This window comes from Dromiciops gliroides, chromosome 6 (assembly GCF_019393635.1).
Source record: "Dromiciops gliroides isolate mDroGli1 chromosome 6, mDroGli1.pri, whole genome shotgun sequence".
Taxonomy (NCBI): domain Eukaryota; kingdom Metazoa; phylum Chordata; class Mammalia; order Microbiotheria; family Microbiotheriidae; genus Dromiciops; species Dromiciops gliroides.
In genome coordinates this window covers 9,099,184-9,118,195 of record NC_057866.1, presented here as the reverse complement: position 1 = coordinate 9,118,195, position 19,012 = coordinate 9,099,184, and the positions used below count along the sequence as shown (strand labels likewise).

The 19,012-nt window shown below is 55.0% G+C and overlaps 3 protein-coding genes across 3 annotated transcripts; 2 read left to right on the top strand and 1 right to left on the bottom strand.

The window, feature by feature from the left end:
• The first annotated feature begins 1,200 nt into the window (after positions 1-1,200).
• On the top strand, positions 1,201-11,269 carry SART1 (spliceosome associated factor 1, recruiter of U4/U6.U5 tri-snRNP). The gene is made up of 20 exons (XM_043971384.1): positions 1,201-1,622; positions 3,870-3,927; positions 4,126-4,181; positions 4,540-4,666; positions 4,808-4,913; positions 5,158-5,235; positions 5,386-5,485; positions 5,596-5,738; positions 5,874-6,080; positions 6,490-6,614; positions 6,692-6,825; positions 6,944-7,077; positions 7,236-7,406; positions 7,603-7,713; positions 7,807-7,894; positions 7,986-8,076; positions 8,176-8,331; positions 10,810-10,888; positions 10,982-11,103; positions 11,194-11,269. Exons 1-20 carry the CDS (start codon positions 1,280-1,282, stop codon positions 11,210-11,212), a joined length of 2,448 nt encoding a protein of 815 aa, XP_043827319.1. The 5' UTR covers positions 1,201-1,279; the 3' UTR covers positions 11,213-11,269.
• Positions 11,220-13,393, bottom strand: EIF1AD (eukaryotic translation initiation factor 1A domain containing). The gene is made up of 6 exons (XM_043971383.1): positions 13,011-13,393; positions 12,470-12,569; positions 12,247-12,355; positions 12,033-12,141; positions 11,897-11,947; positions 11,220-11,728 (listed from the first exon to the last, which is right to left on the bottom strand). Exons 2-6 carry the CDS (start codon positions 12,554-12,556, stop codon positions 11,596-11,598), a joined length of 489 nt encoding a protein of 162 aa, XP_043827318.1. The 5' UTR covers positions 12,557-12,569; positions 13,011-13,393; the 3' UTR covers positions 11,220-11,595.
• Positions 13,394-13,834: 441 nt separating this feature from the next.
• BANF1 (BAF nuclear assembly factor 1) lies at positions 13,835-15,010 on the top strand. The gene is given in 3 exon segments (XM_043971211.1): positions 13,835-14,017; positions 14,019-14,060; positions 14,478-15,010. Coding segments are annotated over 3 exon segments (273 nt in total). The 5' UTR covers positions 13,835-13,933; the 3' UTR covers positions 14,625-15,010.
• Positions 15,011-19,012: the final 4,002 nt, after the last annotated feature.

The window sequence follows — 19,012 nt, the reverse complement described above, 5'->3', positions numbered from 1 at the left end:
TATCCATCATCTTCCTCGGTAAGATTTTACAAATGAGTTTATATTCTAAACCCGCATTGCCTCAGACATTTCTGTTTGGCAAAAAAGGCCAATGCTTTCTAAGAAGCTTTTTGGGCTTTCTTGGTCTCCCGATTCTAGCAATTACTTTAATTGGTTTAACTTGTGATTTGAAATCAATAGCCCCTGGAGGATATTAATCTATTTTGATTTTCAAAAATCCAGGGTTTTAAATAATTCAGATTCTTCAACAACTTCAGAGTTAAATCTTAGCTATCCTTGGCCTTTTTCATTACTATTCACCATTAACTCTCCCCAGGAGTCAAGGTGAGCCAGCAAGGTGGCTTGCTGGCACACTGCTGAGCACAGGGAGCCTCGGTGGGAGCCTCTCGTGGCGCGGCCAGAAGGCACCTCCTCAGAGCGATGGGGCTAGCATGGGGGCTGCCTCCCCGCGCCGGCTCTGCGGAGTCAGCGGTCTTCTCCCCCGGACATGCCTTGGCCTTGTGGCCCTCTCCATGGCCCGGAACTCCATGCCACTCCTCCAGGAGCCGCCCCACTGACCGTGCTCGCTGGGCTGGGCAGCACTCGCGGCCCCTCGCCCTAGAGTTGGCAGCTCGCCTTTGGGCGTTGTCTTGTTTCGGGGGCCACCACGCGCCGGAGCCAAAGGAAGGCACCGGACATTTCCTAATTATTGGGTCTTTTGTTCAGGATTTAGAGGTGCAACTGAACAGGTTGGACGTACAAGACAAGGCCCTCAGGACGGGGGCCTGGAAGCCTCAGGAGAGGGCTGGGGGAGGGAGCATGGGGGCTGCCAGGGTGCAGAAGCAGGATCGAAGGGACCGAACTGCCGAGCGGGTACCCAGACCCACGGGAACGCTCTCGTAGCTCTCGGGGACGCCCAACCGACCCGGAACTGCGCACGCGCACCCACCCTCCTTTCAGTCACCATGTTCCGGGAACACAAAGGGTCCCGGCGGCTGTCCCCTGAGTGGCGCATGCGCCTTTCGGCCCGGATGCGTTGAGGGTGGGAGAGAGGAAAGGAAGTGGGCGCAGCCTGAGAAGAAAGGCACGAAGGAGAAAGCGTAGTGACGAGATGACGCCGGAAGCTCCGAGCCTGACTTCCCGTCGGGCGTTGGGCCAGAGGACCAGAACACAACGGAAACGGCTCCTATTGGTTTCCGGCAACAGCCTCCGAGGGGCGGCCCGTAACCCGGAAGAGCTCCCATTCTGCGTCAGGGCCCGGCGGTGACGGCGGCCGGGGTTCGGTGGGAGCGGAGCCACCATGGGCTCCTCGAAGAAGCACCGCGGGGAGAAGGAGGCGGCGGCGGGGGCCGGGGCGGGGACAGCGGGCAGTTCGGGCCCGGGCACAGCCGAGCAGGCGCCCCGGCACCGCGAGCATAAGAAGCACAAACACCGCAGCGGGGGCGGCGGGAGCGGGAGCGGCGGGGGCGGGGCCGGCGAGCGGCGCAAGCGCAGCCGGGAGCGCGGGACCGAGAGGGGGAGCAGCCGCCGCGGGGGCGAGGCCGAGGCCCGCAACGGGAGCGCGCACGGGCGCGAGCGCAGCCAGGCCGAGCCTGCAGAGCGAAGAGTGAAGCGAGAGAAGCGCGATGACGGCTATGAAGCTGGTGAGCGCGAGGCCCATGGGGCGGGAGTGGGGCCGGGCCAATGAGCAGCTAGGGGTGGAGCCTGACCGCCTGAATGGGCCTGTAAGAAAGCGTGGTTTATGCGGGGGGCGGGGCTTGAGGGGCAGGGTGGGGGGGCATGAGCTTTGCTCCGCCCATTTCCCCACCCTCATCGGTTCTAGGATCTGCTGGGACCTTAGAGCTTATCCCGATCAATAAAGGTTCCATTCCTCTGCGCTTGACGGGTGGGGAAACTGAGGCCAGAGAGGGGAAGTGACTGCCAAAGGCACAGGCATGGGAGGAAAGGCCAGTCTTGCCGTGGTTCGAGGTCGCCGATCCTGGGGACCCCATAGGGGATCTTAACTGCTACTGACTCGCATGATTGAGCCCCAGGGCTCACATAAGTGGGGCAGTCACTCAGTAAATAGATATGCCAGGCAACTGTGCAGAAAAGGCAGCCCCAGACATGAAGGAGCAAACAGATATATACAAACAAGCTACAGATGGGGATAAATAGGAAATAATTAACAAGGGAAGACTTTAGATCCAGGTGGGATTTTAGTTGGGACTTAAAGGAAGCCAGGGAGGTCAGCAAGTAGAATGGAGGAGGGAGAGCCTGTCCAGGCATAGGGACTACCAAAGAGAATGTCTGGAATTGGGCCAGGAGGCCAATGTGTCTGGATCAAAGGGGACTGGAAAGGAAGGAGTGGGTGAGGTTATGAAGGACTTTGAATACCAAGCAGAGATTTTGTTATTTGATCCTGGTGGCAATAGGCAGCTACTGGAATTTCTTGAGTAAGGGATGACATGACCAGAAGCTGCACTTTAGGAAAATCACTTTAGTAATTGAATGGAGGATGAGCTGAAGGGAAGGACTTGAGGCAGGCAGACCCCCAGCAGCTATTTCAGCAGTCCCACCCATGAGATGGTAAGGGCCTGCGGGGAAAGGGGGTGTGTAGTGTCTGGGGAGAGAAGGGGGCCTATTTAGGACAGGCTTGGTGTTTGTGTTTGATCCTGGAGATGATCCTGGGATTTACCGGAATAAGAGAATTCAGTTAGATGATGTTAAAGACCCCTTCTACCGCTGAATCTAGGAAGCCATGTCATCTCCAAATCCAGATCTGTTTCTACTTCTCAGCCCAGTTCCACAGTTCTTCAGCTCTGACTCTGCCCCTTAACACTTTGTCCTGGGCCCTGGCTAAGACACAGTTTCTGCCTTCATGGATCTCGAGGTTCCTCAGGGGATGATGAAGTTTGATAAAAGCAATAAGCACAAACAGAGTGGGAGGTCAGAGGGGAAAGATTATCACTGACCAGGGAAGTCCTCGTAGAGAAATAGAACATTGAAGTTTGGTTTTAAAGGATGAGCTTCTTGGAAGTGAGAACGGTTGGAAATCAGCAAGGCTTGGAGGTTGGGGAGCCTGGAACAGGGATGGTGAGTGGTTCAGTTTGGCTGAAGGACAGAGTATGAATGAGACAAGACAGGAAAGTGGGCCCTTCCAAACTTGACACTTGACTCCGTGGTCTGGCAGGAGCTGTTGGAGGCTTGCTTTTATTCACTGTACCTTAGATTTACAAAATGTTGTCCCCACAACAGCCCCAGGGAGAGAGGGAGTGTGAATGTTTTTAGCACCATTTTACACATTAAGAAGTGGAAGTCCAGAAAGACTAGATTGGTTTGTCAGGGTTGAGAAAGCCAAAAGTGAAATGGGCAAGTGCGGGTGGGAGCCATCTACATGACTACTTGCCTGTAGTGGAGTTCTTGTTTATAGACTGGACTGGAGATCTCTTCTAGGTGTGTGATACTTTGATTCTAAGTGGTATATCTAGCACTCAATGCCAGGCCTTTTGGTTCCCAGGCCAGAATTCTGTTTTACGTTTCCCCACCTGGGCTTGAGATTGGCATAGATTTATTTGGAGGGATAATGGGACATTTCTAGCTCCCAGCTCTTGTTGTTTTTCAACCAACACAAGGAAGAGCCTTCCCAGAACATCAGAGGGAAGGCGTGCTGATGTCAAGCAAGAGAAAAGCTGGGTTTGGAGCTAAAGAAGTTTTTCCCAGGGAGGGCTAGGGAAGCGAGCACAGCCTTTGTACCCATGTTGTCCTGGGACCTAGAACTCCTGAGTTTTGGGCTTCCAGATCTTGGAGGTGGCTCTTCATTCCTTGAACCCCAGTCAGGATGCCCTTGAAGCAACACGGGTCAGTAGAATGGTCCTTAACCTTTAACCAGCATGTTTTCTTTCTTCCAGCCACCGGATCCAAGGCCAGCTCTGGAGATGCCTCGTCTCTCAGCATTGAGGAGACCAAGTGAGTGACTGGCTGGGGTGACCTGGTTCAGTGGTGTTCTGCTAATGGACCCAAGGAAGCCTTGTTCTTGGTTCTTCCACATTTGTGCTGAGCAGCATCTCTCCCCCAATCTCTTTTCTTCTCTTTAGTCCATCTAGAATTTAGTTTACCTGTGTTTCATGATCGCCTCATAACCACAGTTCTCTCTTTTGTTCTCAGTAAACTCCGAGCCAAGTTGGGCCTCAAGCCTTTGGAGGTTAATGCTGTCAAGAAGGGTGAGTGCTAGGAGACAGGCTGGCTGAGGTGTTGAGTGGGTTTTTGGGTTCTGGAAGGAGCACCAGGGATGCAGAGAGATCCCGAACTGGGGGATCAGTGCCCTGTGGTTATGTCTGGGGGAGATTGTCATGATAGCAGGCACTTATGTCTTTAGAGCATCTACAGTTGAGCAGAGAGGCAGGTAGAAAGATTTGTAAGGGCTGTGGTCACGTATCAGGTGCATGCTTGGCCTAGGCTATGTTCAGGGCTATCTGGAGACATCAGAGATCTGTGTGAGGCAGTGTGCTGGGTGGGGGGTGATTCACCAACAGGGAACAGGGAGCAAAGGGGTCATCATCCCTTGGTTCTTTCCAGAAGCGACCGGCACCAAAGAGGAGCCAGTGCTGGCAGACGTGATCAACCCTATGGCCTTGCGGCAGCGTGAAGAACTACGTGAGAAGCTGGCAGCGGCCAAGGAGAAGCGACTCCTCAACCAGAAGCTGGGGTGAGTGGAGAAAGCAGCTTGGGGCGTGCAGGCACATGGGAGTGGGGCGGACTGTGAGGCAGGGGCAGAGGGAGGCCTGCAAATACCAGGAGGGAACCAGTGCACTGGGTTGGAGCCTTCTTATCCGTACTCCTTCCTCAGGAAGATCAAGACCCTGGGAGATGATGACCCGTGGCTAGATGACACGGCCGCGTGGATTGAGAAGAGCCGTCGGCTGCAGAAAGAGAAGGATTTAGCTGAGAAGAGGGTGAGCACCTGGCCTGGAAGATTAGGCGGGGAAGCTGAGCCGAGCCAGTTCCCTCCTGAGGGTTGGTGGGAGGTTAGGTCTCTTGCTTGATGGAGATGCTCTCAGCTTTGGCTCCTCTGCTTGTAAGGACCTTTGTCTTCTGTTTGTGTGAGCGGGTCCTTTGCCCCCCCAAATGCTGTCTTATCACACTGAGTTGCCGGAAGCCTGGATTCTCCATTGCACTTCTCCCCATCCCATCCTGTAGGCCAAACTGTTGGAGGAAATGGACCAAGAGTTTGGAGTGAGCAGCCTGGTGGAGGAGGAGTTTGGACAGAGGCGGAAGGTGAGGGGGGGCTGAAGGGCTGTGGTTGTGCTGAGCGCTTCGGGGGCTGCTCCAGGCTTCTGTCTGGGGGGGAAGACTTGGCCACATGGTCCTGCAGAGAGAACCCGAGTCGTATGGGGGTCACTGAGGCTGCCTTTGTGTCTGTTCTAGGAACAGTACAGTGCCCGGGACCTGCAGGGGCTGACTGTGGAGCATACCATCGACTCCTTCAGGGAGGGGGAGACCATGATCCTTACTCTCAAGGACAAGGGTATGCCTGGCATGGGGGAAGTCAGAGCCTCTGGGCCTCTGTGAGGGGCTGCTGGGGAGAAAGGGACACTCAATTTGGGGTACAGGTGACCATAGCCCCTTCTTCCCCAGGCGTGCTGCAGGAGGAGGAGGATGTGTTAGTAAACGTGAACCTCCTTGACAAAGAGAGGGCAGAAAAGAATGTGGAACTTCGGAAAAAGAAGCCGGATTACCGACCTTATGCTGAAGACGAGAGCGTGGATGACATGGCTATGGTTTGTAGGGGACGAGGGAGGGAGGGAGGGGCTAGGAGCTCAGAGAAAGTTGGTTCAGTGGACGTGGGTGTCACGGGAAAGGAGGAGAGGGATTTGGAGTTGGGGATGTGGGGCTGAGTCCTCTGACCTCCACAGTTTAAGCCCCGGTCCATTTTGGCCAAGTATGATGAGGAACTGGAAGGAGAGCGACCACATTCATTCCGACTTGATCGGAGCGGGGCAGCCGATGGAGTCCGAGAGCGGGAGCTGGAGGAAATCCGGGCCAACCTGAGGCAGCAGGCACAGTCCCTGACAATGGCTGGACCCCGGCTTGCCTCCGAGTATCTCACTCCACAGGAGATGGTGAGTCTGTAGCAGAGGTAAGCAGGTAAAGGCACCCAGAGCCACCTCAGCACTGTTGGGGGTGACGAGAGATCTTTGTGGGGGGAGGGGGCTGCTGCTAGTCCCGTGGTGGGACCTCACCAGATCTCAGCACTCCCTGCCCTGTGTGAGTGTCTGCTTGGGGGTGGTGGGGCTCCTCAGCTAGAGTATTCTGGGAGAATGTGAGGAGGGAGGGGACTGAGGTGGGCTGGGCGTTCTACAAGGAGAGACCTGCAAGTTCTCAGCTTTGAAGGCTCCTGAATGGAGCTGTAGTGGTCATGGGGAAAGGCCTGCCCTGAGATGGGGAGGCCATACCTGCCATCTAGCAAATGGGCCTGAGTGGGGAAAGGTGAAAGTCAGGAAGTCAGGACATTACCACCCCCACCCCTAGGTGACCTTCAAAAAGACAAAACGGAGGGTGAGGAAAATCCGAAAGAAGGAGAAGGAGGTGGTGGTTCGAGCTGATGATCTGCTTCCTCTTGGCAATGAATCCAGTGAGGGAGACTTTGGCTCCAGGTAACCAGGCACTGCCCATATGGGGTCGGGGTGGGGGCAGGGACTGCTGGGGCTCAGGGCTCCTTTCTCTCCCACAGGTTGCGGGGGAGGGGCCGCCGCCGAGTCCCTGAGGCAGAGGAAGAAGCCCCTGGAGAGCAGGAGAGGGAGGCCCCTTCCCAGCTCCCCCAGTCTGATGACAACCGAGTAGAAAACATGGACATCAGTGATGATGGTTAGAGGAAGGGTTGGCTTGCCTGGCTGAAGCTTAGAGTGGGAGGAGTGGTGGGGTGGGGTATAGGGAGTGATGGAGAGGGGCAAGGCTCACTGGTGGCCTGTTGTCTATCTCTCAGAAGAGGGGGGAGCCCAGGGATCGGGCTCCCCCGAGATCCTCGAGGAGGATGAAGTGGAGGCTGAGCTACAAAAGCAGCTGGAGAAGGGCCGGAGGCTGAGGCAGCTGCAGCAGCTCAAGGACAGTGGGGAGAAGGTGAGAGTGGGGGGCTCTGGGTGGGTTCTGGCCCTGTGTGTCGGGTCATACGGGCCCCTGAGACCTATGCGTTTTGTGGGCCTTCCTCTCTTGGAAGACAAGCATCACGTCCCCCCTCAATCTTCTCTCTCCAGGCTAACATCCCCGTCTCCCCTTAGGTGATTGAGATCGTGAAGAAGCTGGAGACACGGCGGAGCCGGGAGGAGGACGAAGACCCGGAGCGCAAAGGGGCCATTGTGTTCAATGCCACCTCAGAGTTCTGCCGGACCCTCGGGGAGATCCCCACTTACGGGCTGGCTGGCAACCGGGAGGACCAGGAAGAGCTCATGGCAAGTCCTCTTAGGATAGGACTTGATGGCAGCAGGCAGGGCACAGAAACCAAAGGCCCAAGAGGTGGACGGGACAGTTGTGCTTAGGCACCAGGACCTTGGGGCCCCCTAAAGGAGCCAGAGACAGGGCTGGACACTGGGCACCCAGGGGTATCTTTCTTTTCACTTGACCTGATGCCTGTTTCTTCCCCACCAGGACTTTGAGAGAGATGAAGAAAGGTCTGCCAACGGTGGCTCAGAATCTGACGGGGAGGAGAATATTGGCTGGAGTACTGTCAACCTGGACGAGGAAAAGCAGCAGCAGGACGTAAGGACGGGAGAAATGGGGCAGGGAGGACTGGAAATGTGGTCAGATGACCTGACCATTGATGGGAGCTGCCTTCCTCTCCACTCCCCTTAGTTCTCTGCTTCTTCTACCACCATTCTGGATGAAGAGCCCATTGTGAATAGGGGCCTGGCTGCAGCCCTGCTCTTGTGTCAGAACAAAGGCAAGTAGGGAGGCTGAAGCAAGGTCTGCACGGGCATGGGGAGGGGGGCTCACCAGGGCCAGGGTGTTCTTAAGGACTCCCCCCTCCTCAGGGCTGCTGGAGACAACAGTGCAGAAGGTGGCTCGGGTGAAGGCCCCCAACAAGTCTCTGCCTTCTGCTGTGTACTGCATCGAGGACAAGATGTAAGTGATGCAGGGAGTCCCTGAGCCCAAGGCTTTGGCCCTTCAGAGATAGGCGAGGGGCAGCCTTCTGAGGGGCCTCCTTTGGGTTGTTCACCACAGGGCTATTGATGACAAGTATAGTCGGCGGGAAGAGTATCGTGGCTTCACGCAGGATTTCAAGGAGAAAGATGGCTACAAGCCTGATGTCAAGATTGAATATGTGGATGAGACTGGGAGAAAGCTGACGCCCAAGGAGGTAGGGGAGTCCCAGGCCCAGCACAAAGGCCTTATGCTTCCTTTTTTTTTTTTCCCCCCTACTTCCCTTTTTTTTACAAGAAGCTGCCACATCCCCTTATGGCTTCTGGTTCTGCCTTTTGGGAGCAAGAACAAATGGAAATCTCCTTCAGGTGTTGGCAAGCATTCCTAAGACTCGCCTTCCTCCGACCAGTCCTCGCAAGGTGTTATTTCTAGTCCCTTTGCCACCCAGGTTTTCCTCCTGGGCCACTACTAATAATGTGCCTAGAACTGACCACATTCCTCCCGATATCCTCTGGTCAGGGCCAAGGACAAGCCTTTGAAACCCTGGGCTTCTCAGTGCAGCCCTGGAGGGCATTTGCTTTTCTTGCTGACCTTTCCCATGGGTCACTCACACAATCGCCAGCTCTTTTATGTCCCATGCACTGGGGACAGGCAGCAGGACAGAGGAGGAATGCTAAGAAACCCACGATATCTTCCTACAATGATCCATGATCTGCAGTGTCATCCATGAAATGAATGGATTGGTCCAGATGACTGGCCTTCACGGTCTCTCTGAGCTCAGAATCCATGATTCTCAGATTTGGCTAGCTCAGCCTCTCCCAGTTAGATGCTTGTGAAGTTGGGATCTCAATACAGTTTGGAAGGTGAACATCTGATGGGATCCAGGGCCCTGGCCTGCTAAAGCCTTTAGGGCCCAGTTCTGTCATCCATCTTGTTAGCTGTCCACCTCATCTCTGCCTTCAAGCTAGTTCTTAGTGAAGATGTTGTAGGCCAGTACCCTAAGACACCCATCATTGGCTTCTGGGCATTGAATCAGTTTGAAGTGGTCAGTCTTCAACATCTTGTAGCCCATGAGGGAAGCATGAGAAATTTGGCAGAGTAGCCATATCTGATGATACAGTCTAGTACCTAGTCAGAAATGAGATAAGGCTGGTCTGGCCTGGCCTAGCCCACCTAGATAAAGCCACTTTTGGCTTTTAGTTTTGCCAAGAATCAGTCATGCTCAGCAGTCTAACCCTGTTGTTTCTTGGCATTGTTGAAATTGGGACATCAGCTTATCTTAAGACAGTGGGGGGCCAGAATTTATTTTTGTTCTAATCCAAAAACTCCTTCCAGAGAAAAAAGCAGGTGAAGAGTTGAGTAGTTCAATGAGCTGTGTCCTTTTCCCTTCTTGCTCTTAATACAGCCCCCTAAGAACCCCATTGTTGTCCGTTCTTGGCTCAGCAGCACCACTGATGCTCAGCTTCTTGGCTGTGCTCCTGTTGGTTTCTTGCTCCCTGGCTTCCATCTTCTCTACATTTCATGAGTCAGCTGCTTATGAGTTCAGTGCACCTCAGCCTTCTTGAATGTGGTTCTTGTGAACTCTTGTTGATCAGTAATTTCCTCCATCTGGAAGAAGTTCACAATAAATCAGGCCTCAGGCTGATGACTGTTTTTGCCAGAGCCATGTCAGGAGGTCCAGATGGGGCAGGCATGTGGGATTGCTCCCTTGCCAGTCTTCCATTGACCTTGGCCCAGATCTCTCCTCCACAGTCCTGCGTCTATCAGTTTGGGCTTCCTTATAAATGAAGTCCTGTCTATGCAGTTAAAATTGACCTTGTGGGTAGGCCCCATGTATATACATCATACACTTGTGTATGTGCACATACCAAGACACTCTTGTGAGACACAGTAAGTTTTCCTGCTGCCCCCACCAGCCAGTCTTTGTGGCACCTGGTCTGGCAGACACAAGCCCTAACCTTCCCAAGAGCTGCTGACCAAAAGCACAGGTTGTATTCACAGGAACACAAAGCCTTGGGACCAGCTGCAGTAATGCAAAAATGTGACCTTTTCCCCTCTTGGTTCCTCAGCAAGGATCCCATCCCCATAGGGAGCCAAAAGCTATGTTCCGAGCCCAGAAACCAGCAACATAGGTGTCCCTGAAGTTGGCAGACCCTTATCAGGTGCCAGCCCTGCCCTCTACTCTCTAGTACTTGAAGGTTTGCCTAAGGAACCTCACAAGCCTGTGAATTGAACAGGCACTGTCCCTATTTGAGCTAGCACCCACCTCCACACCCCCCCCATTCCTTCCCCAGCTCCTCTGCTAACATGGGTCTGTCTCCTCATCACCCCCATGTAATGTGCTGGTCCTTGCAGAATTCCTCCTGTCTGCCTTACCTGCCATTGGCATCCTTCCAGCTGGCTGTCCCCTTCCCCAAGCTAGGACGGAAACAGTATCATGTGATCAACAGCCTCTCTCTGCTAGCATCCTCCCTCCCTCTCCACTGCCCTTTCTTCCCCAAACTAGCAGCTGCCCTCACACCCAGAAGAGATCTTAGCAGGCCCCTCCTTAGACTTCAAGCCACTGGAGTTCCAAGATGTTTCATGACTTTCCCACGTCCCCCTTTCAGACTAAGGGCTTTGACTTGAAATTCTGTGCTTTTGCTGCTCTGCTAATGCAGAAATGACTGCGCTTGTCAAAAGCAATCACTGATCTTTTTGCCCAGGCCTCGGCAGCTGTCCCAACCGATTCCACGGAAAGGGTTCGGGCAAAATGAAGACCGAGCGAAGGATGAAAAAGCTGGATGAGGAAGCTGTGAGTGGCCATTGTGGAGGGGGGCGGGTGGGAGGGGCCGAAACTGAGTCTGGGAAAGGTGGCTCAGCCCCATGACTGGTCCCCCTGTTACAGCTCTTGAAGAAGATGAGCTCCAGTGACACTCCCCTGGGCACAGTGGCCTTGCTTCAGGAGAAACAGAAAGCCCAGAAGACCCCGTACATCGTGCTCAGTGGCAGTGGGAAGAGCATGAACGCGTGAGCAGGGGGCAGATGGGGCCTTGGGTGGGCGTGTGGGGGTGCCCACTTCTGCTTCCCTCCCTCATCTCTTATGTCTTCTTTCCACAGGAACACCATCACAAAGTGAAGACATCCCATGTCCCCAGTCCTTTAATATTAAATAAAATTCCCTCCTTATTTTTTCCTCCCTTGTTTAAGTTATGAATCCATTTTCGCCTGGGTGGGTGGAAATAGGTGTTGCCCTTTGTTGGGGCCCATCCAGAAACGCCCTAGGGGCTGGTCAAGGCTTAGGCCAGCCTTGCACCCAGCCATTCCTGGGTCCCTCCTTTCCTCCTCTTTTCACCGGAGCGAGATGTCAAAAACCGGAATCGCTTTACTAGGCACATCGGTACAAGGGGAACAAATGGCTGTCTCTCAACCCACCAGGGGTTTAATCTGACAGAGAAGAGTTCAGATGGGGGGCCCTGGCCTCATCCCCATCCAGGGGGGTGGATCCACAGAGCTGGGTCCTCAGGCCTCCTCACTCTCCTCCTCGCTCTCCTGGTACTGCACACGATTGGTGTTGACAAAGAGGTCCGAGTCGTCCTCGGAACTGTCCTCTTCTGAAGACTGCACTTCTCCCGGGAGTTCTGGCTGAGGTGGTCTGGGGGGGGGCGGGGGGGGGGGAGGAGGAGGAGGAGTGAAGGGCTCCGTGAAACCCCAGACCTCAGGGGCTCCGTGGTGACATGCCTGCTGGGCTGTCTGGACAGGCCCATCCCAGGGAGCGTGGGGAAAACCAGAGAATCCAGCCAAAGGGCTGCACACGCCTCACCTGTTCCTGCTGTTGCTTTGTTTCTCCGCTACCTCAGAGAAGGCTTCTGGCCTGCATAGGGGGAAGGATGAGTTGTGGGGGTGGGAGGTGCTGGGCCTCGCCAGCCCGTGCCCCCCAGGACCCAGGCAGCCCCTACCAGAGTCCCTCCTTCTGCAGGGAGCGGACGTGGTCCTTGCAGAGCACAAAGGAGATCTCGGCCTTCACCTTCTCCCCTTCCTCGATGGGGTCCACGATGAGAAAGTCCCCTGGAGGAGAGGGCCACCGGGGCCTTGTATGTAGCTCCCCAAGCAGCTGCAGCTGGAGAAACGCCCCCCCCCCCCCTGCCTGGGGCTGACCCCGCCCCCCCTTACCTCTCTTGATCCAGATGTTCTTTCGGTACTTGGAGGGCATGCTGACCAGGAAGCGCTGCCCCTGCGCAGTCTCCACCTCGTGCAGGTTGTTGCCGGGGGTCCCCAAAACCTGACCGTGATGGAGGACAGAGCGTTGAGAAGGGGGGGGTGGGCAGCGAGGGAGGAGGATGGACCGAGAGCTGTCCGTGGATGACCCCGTGACCCGGGGGGGGGGGAGGCTCACCCTCACGATCTGCTGCTGGTCCGAGGGCACCATGTGCTCCCCGAGCACCTCCTGCACCACGTGCTTCCGCTTGGTGGCCTGGGACATGCTGGGGCCGGGGCTGCAGAGATCAGGACAGCCCCCCACCAGGGGTCAGTAACTGGCCAGGGTCACATGCCCCATCCCCCCCATCCCCCCAGGGCCGGGATCCAAGCCCTCGTTTTGCAGATGAAACCGAGGCAGGAGAGGGAAAGGACCGGTTCCAGGCGGGGGGGCTGTCGCCGGCGGGGGGCACGAGAGCCACGGAAGTTTCGTGTGGTCCTCACTGCCCGGGGTCGGCCGGACGCCACTCGAGAAGTCATGGGGAGAGGCGATGAAGGCCTGGGTCGTCCAGGCCGGACCCGGACACTGCAGAATCGGCATCTGGGGGGTGGGGCCTTCTCCAGCCTCCGCTGGAAGCCCTAGGGAGACGGGGGTCTCGCTACGCAGGAGGGGGAGAAGACGTAGCAAGCCTGGGCCCCGGCACCGCCACCTCCACGGAGCCGGCCCTCCCCCACTTTACCTTCCTGCTGGCCGCTGCCTCCTACAGACCGCGCCAACCCAAGCCGGGGACTTCCGGAGACCGTGCTTCCGGCGCTCCGGCCCAAGGGTTCCCCTCCGGGGCCTCGGCGTCCCCGGCTAACTCTTCCCCTCGGTGTGCGGCGCAGACCCCGGCACTTCAGTTCCGCAGCCGCCGCTGCCGACCCCGCCGTGGGCTGAGTGGGGAGCTTCGGGAGGCGCCCCGCGCCAGGAGGAGCGCGGCCGGAGGTCTGGCCATAGAGAAGGAAAGGCAGAGTGTCCGCGCTCCGTGGTCGCCGTTCGGAGGCGCGCTTCTGCCTCAGGAGCGCGCGCGCCCGTCTCTATGGTCGCTACTCCAGCTGAACACGCCCCGTTGGGCGCCCGGCCCTAGCCCCGCCCCCTCCCGTCCTCTCCCCCCGGCCCCGCCCCGCTTCCTCCCCCCTGCCCCGCCCCTCCTCCCGCCCTTTCTTCAAATTGCCCTTGACCCGGAAACGACCTCGACAACCTGGAAGCGGAAGCCGGCATACTCCGTGCGGGATTGAGGCAGCGGCGGGAGAGGCCGGTTGGCGGGAGTGTGACCGTTACGGGAGCCAGAGCCGGTGGGCGCGCGCGCGGCTTGCGGACCCCAGGGTCGTGGGCAGGGGTGGGACGAATCGAAGAAGGAGGGGGGGAAGGTCTGCGGGTGGTGGTGACCCCCACCCCGCCGGGGAACGTGGGGGGCAGGCATGGGGAGGGGCGGGGCCGGCGGGGGCGGGGCTATGTGGACTGGGCTCGGCGGCACGAGGCGGGCAAACACGTGCGGAGGGGCGGGGCCGGCGCCAGCGCCGTGACCCCGCCGCCGCCCCTTGACCCTGCTTCCTCCCCCCTCCCGGAGCACGCGGCGAGCTGCCTCTCTCTGGTCCGCTCCCAGTCAGTGTGTGAGGAGCTATGACGACCTCCCAGAAGCACAGCCGCGACTTCGTGGCCGAGCCCATGGGGGAGAAGCCGCGTGGGCAGCCTGCGGGCATCGGAAGAAGTACTGGGCAAGAAGCTCGAGGACAAAGGCTTCGACAAGGTCCCGGGGCCGCGCTTTACGGAAGGGGAAACTGAGGGCTGGGGGCGAGGGTGCCGAGTGTCCGCCCGCGTGCGCCCTCCCCAGTCTGGGCTCGAGGGGTGACTGGGAAGGGCGCGCGGTGCCTGCCACGCCCCCCTAAGGAGGGGCACCTTGAGCCTGCCCGCCCCAGGTGCTTGTCAGTCCTTCCCCCCCTGCGAGAGAACAAGGGTGGATGTAAACGTTAGCGCTTTCCCAGGGGCATCTCCTGGCCCACCCCGAGAGGACTCGGATCGCTTCCAGCCAGGTCCCGGGCACCCCTTGGCGAGGCCGGCGGCCTCTTCACTGACCGGGCCTCCCCTTGTCTCTGCAGAACGTGCGAAGCTTTCGCAGTGCGGGAGCAGAGCCTGGTCCATTCTTCCTACTCTGTGTTTCTTACAGGCCTACGTGGTTCTGGGCCAGTTCTTGGTGCTGAAAAAAGACGAAGACCTCTTCCGGGAGTGGCTCAAAGACACCTGTGGGGCTAACGCCAAGCAGTCTCGAGATTGCTTTGGCTGCCTTCGAGAATGGTGCGATGCCTTCTTGTGAGCCCCGTGCCTGGGGGCCGGCCCCCCTTTGCCCCTCAGATGGGTCTTCACAGTTAGCACCCCCAAGCGGGAAATCCTGTCCCTCCCACCCTTCCCACCTCCCAACAAAAGGAAAGATTTTTGCTGCCGCCCCCACCTCGGACACCTTTTCCTCTCCACCACCGCTTTGACTCAACCTCCCTGTGCCTGCCTCAGCATGCTTCCTGTCCCATCCCATAAATTCCAGTGGCGATAGTTATTAGCTTTCCTGGGTGGGTCTCTGGAGTGACTTCCCCACCCCCTAAGCCCCCACTTCTGGTCTCTTATGCCATTTGGGTAACTTGGGCAGAAGGACACTCACTGCCATTGTAAAGAGTTTTTTAAAACCAATAAAGTCGATAGCCTTGATATCCGATCTTGGTTGTGTACAACAGGAATGGGATGGGGAGGGGGAGATCTTGGATTAGGAAACAGCCACGTCTTTCAAGAACACAGCTCTAGGGGCAGCTAGGTGGTGCAGTGGATAGAGCACTGACCCTGGAGTCAGGAGGACCTGAGTTCAAGTCCAGCTTCGGACACTTATCACTTACTAGCTGTGTGACCCTGGGCAAGTCACTTAACCCCAATTGCCTCACTAAAAAAAAAAAAGAAAGAAAACACGGCTCTTATCAGCTACCAACCCAAACTGATAACCTCTCTCATGGCCACCCTCTGCTCACTGGAGTTCCAGTCACAAAACTTGGGCAAATACGTCTATGTCTCAACTACTTAGTTATGTAGGGGAAAGGTTTTTTGTTACTTCCTCCTAGGGCTGAGGTTTCAGGTGCTATGCCATAGAATGGTCTAGTGAATATCAAGGCCATGCCACCAGAGGCTGGTGGTGGGCCCAGCCCAGGATGTGGGTCATAGATCACCTGCTGAGATGGGCCATCTGCCAGCTTCCAGCAATGGCTGTTCAGGGTTTCCTGTGTTGGGCCAGGTGGGGTGTGGGAGACCAGCTGTCCTCCTTTGGTTCCCAGGGATGCTTCTGGTGAAGCCCGGGAACGATTGCAGGGAGAAGGCACCATTCCTGTGTTAAGAACAACATTCCAGGCACGAGAAAACACCTGGGTATTTGGGAGATTACCCTGGGAGCCAGCTAGTCCAGGTCCAGGTGCCTAGGAGGAGCTAAAGCAGAAAGAATGTTTCAAATCCACAAGGAAAAAAACTGCCTTATGTGAAAAATTACTCATTATTGTTTCCCCAAGTAGGAAGGAAATTTATTGTCTAGAGAGTTAATGAACAGCCTTGGCTTCTGAACCCCTCAGGGGTCCCACCCAGCTCTGTTCATTGTGTGCTTAGGTGGTTTGGAGATAAAGGTTCCAGGTTTAAATTCTGTTTTGATTATGACCAGTCTGACTGAACAAGTCACTCTCTGGGCTCTGGCTTCCCCACCCTCCTTCCAACTCTAGACTCTTGATCCTATGATTGACAGCAAGAGGAAAGAAGAGCTTGGTTCTCTGTGTTCGCTGATGAAGGAGGAATGCCCCTGTGGCTAAATGAAGTAATTCAGACTCCCACTACCTCCAGGAAGCCTTCCCTGACTACTCCAGCCCACACTGAATTTTCCCCTTTATGTAACCTACAGTCCCTGCTTACACCACAGTCTCTGTTAGACACTTATGTTTGTTTTGTTCTCTGCTTTGTGTTTGGTCATGTTCTGTAACTACACTGGAGAGGTTGAGGGAAGTGTGGGAATTGATTCCTCCTTGAGGTTGCACATTGCAGGTGGCCAGACACATAGTAGGGGCCCAAGAAGTTAGGCCAGAGTTAGGGTGATATGAGGCAAGGAGGAGTGAAGCAGCTGATCCTTGTGTTCTGCTGGTGGGGTGAAAGAACATCCGAAGTAGGGTCCTGTGGCCACTTGTGAAGGCGGCCAGAGCAGGCCCTCAAGAATAAAGAACTTTTGTTTGGTTGGACAGTCCTGGGGAGACTTGTGGGAATGAGTGAGACAGCAGCTTGCAGTTTCCTGCCCAAGGGGGGCGTTATCTGATCCTAAACCTACAGAAATCCCAGGCAGGGTGTGCTCACCAGGAGGTGAGGATGGGGCAGGGCTCCACCATTGGCAAATATTGACTGAGCACCCACTCTACTCCCCAGCCTAGCCCAGCCTGACCCTTTCAGCACCCCCCACCTTTACTCTGCTATCAACTGGCACACTTTTGACTGGTCCCATCTGGAACTCTGGGTGTAGGGCCCTTCTCTGTTGAACCTAGGGAGGTTTGCAGGGAACTGGCCAAACCACTTTGATCCCATGAGTTACTAGAGCCCTCCTTTGGCATCCCATAGACTGCAAGAACATGGCCACTGCTTGCTGGGGTCTAGCCCAGTGAAAGGTGTAATGAGCATGTTGTGAGGGGTTCACCAAGCCCTTCCCTGCTGATTCAAAACCTAGATCTCTCACTGTTAGAGTCACTCAGATTCAAATGGATCCAGAGCCCTCATAGTCTTAATGGTTACCCAAATTGGTGAAGGGAAAAGGGTAAAAAAACAAAAAAGATCTACATCCTGTTGGAGGGGTTGTGGGAAAACTGGGACACTAACGCACTGTTGTTAGAGTTGTGAATTGATCCAACCGTTCTGGAGAGCAATTTGGAACTATGCCCAAAGGGCTATCAAACTCTGCATACTCTTCGATCTGCTCTATAGCCCAAAAACATCCAAAAAGGGGGGAAAGGACTCACATGTACAAAAATATTTATAGCAGATCTTTTTGTGGTGACTAAGAATTAGAAATCAAAAGGATTGCCCATCAATTGGAGAATGGCTGAACAAGTTGTGGTATGTGATGGTGATGGAATATTATTGTGCTCTAAGAAATGACAAGCAGGAGAATTTCAGAAAGGCCTGGAAAGACTTGTATGAACTGATGTATAGTGAAGAGTGCAGAACCAGAAGGCTTTGCACAGTAACAGCGACATTGTACAATGAACTGTGAATGACTTAGCTATTCTCAGCAATACAATGATCCAAAACAATCCCAAAAGACTTAATGATAAAGCATACTATCTGACTGAACACAGACTGAAGCAGGCTTTCTTTTTTTTTTTCTTTTTATTGGAGTCTTCTTGTCCAGAATGACTAATATGGAAATGTTTTCCATGATTGCACGTGCATAATCTATATTTGGTTGCTTACTGCCTTGTGGAGGGGGACGCAGGGAGGAATAGAGTTTGGTACTCAAACTTTAAGTAAAGATGTTAAAAAACTTTTTTAAAATCTAAAACTCCAGATCTTGGGCCACGGTGCCACGGAGAAGTTCCAATAACAGAGGGGTGGCGGGATGGCTTGGGGTGAAGCATCATTACCAAAGTCTAACGTCCTCTACTAAGAGAGGGAAGTGGGGGAAAGAGAGCCTGGTCTAGAGACCAGGAGGCCTGGGCAAGCTGCCCTAAAGGGACTCAGGGTACCAGGCCCAGGCTAACTAAGGTTCTGCTTGGTACCCAGCCTGGTCCGTGTGACTGCTAGGCCACTGGCTGGTTTGGGGAAGATGGGAAACAATGGAAGACTTGTCACAGGATTGGCACTGGAAGGGCTGGAGGAGGACACAGAAGGCACAGAGGCTGGAGGGTGGCAGCTGGACCGGTTTTCAGAAAAACAACAACAAGCAGAGCGCACAGTCCTCCTGGCAAGTTGCTAGAACCCGTTATCTACGGAATGGTGTGGGAACCTTCAGAAAGAGAAGGGATGAGCCCAAGAGCCAGCAGGGCCTCCTTCTTCCCAAGAAGGCCACGGCAGACAGAAGTCCATTTCCTTTTCTGACGAGGAAATGTCAAAGGCCAATCAAAGCAGTCGCATTTTAAACAGCAAAGTCGCCAACGAGAAACACAAAAATCCCCCCAAGCCCCCAAAACCAAACCTAAACCATGGCACTAAGTAGATGGCAAAGAGAACATTTGTTTACAGTGTGAGAGCTGAAATGAGAGGGCAGAGTGGCATGGCTTTGCTCGACCCCAGCTGGGAATGTCTGAGGCAGGAGAATCAGATTTTTCACCACTCTGAATATGTCCAAATGATCGCAAAAGCACCCTGAGTATTGATTTGGGGATTACAAATCGAGTTTAGCTGGCAGGCAAATTCGCAAAAACAGACTCTTCAAGTGATGAGGATTGGCCACATATATATCATACAGTTGAGATCCAAATATATTTTGATGGGCTAGAATATTAAACGGAATCTATTAAGATGATTTTTAAGTGCATTAATCTATTTTTTTTAATCTTACCTATATTTCCCACTATACAAGCCATCCCTTATAATAAAGAAGAAATAACAGCAACTCCGTAAAACTAGTCAAGGCATGAACCGAGTGTGACACATTCAGAGTTCCACACCCATAGTCTCTCACCTCTGTAGAGAAGGGAGGGAGCT

Coding starts and splice junctions, on each gene's coding strand:
- SART1 (XM_043971384.1), top strand. CDS start 1,280: ATGGGCTCCTCGAAGAAGCACCGCGGGGAGAAGGAGGCGGCGGCGGGG. Junction 5,739..5,873: donor GCGTGGATGACATGGCTATG/GTTTGTAGGGGA, acceptor TGACCTCCACAG/TTTAAGCCCCGGTCCATTTT. Junction 8,332..10,809: donor GTAGGGGAGTCCCAGGCCCA/GCACAAAGGCCT, acceptor AGGCCTCGGCAG/CTGTCCCAACCGATTCCACG.
- EIF1AD (XM_043971383.1), bottom strand. CDS start 12,556: ATGTCCCAGGCCACCAAGCGGAAGCACGTGGTGCAGGAGGTGCTCGGG. Junction 12,356..12,469: donor ACCAGCAGCAGATCGTGAGG/GTGAGCCTCCCC, acceptor CATCACGGTCAG/GTTTTGGGGACCCCCGGCAA. Junction 11,948..12,032: donor CTGCAGAAGGAGGGACTCTG/GTAGGGGCTGCC, acceptor CCCCCTATGCAG/GCCAGAAGCCTTCTCTGAGG.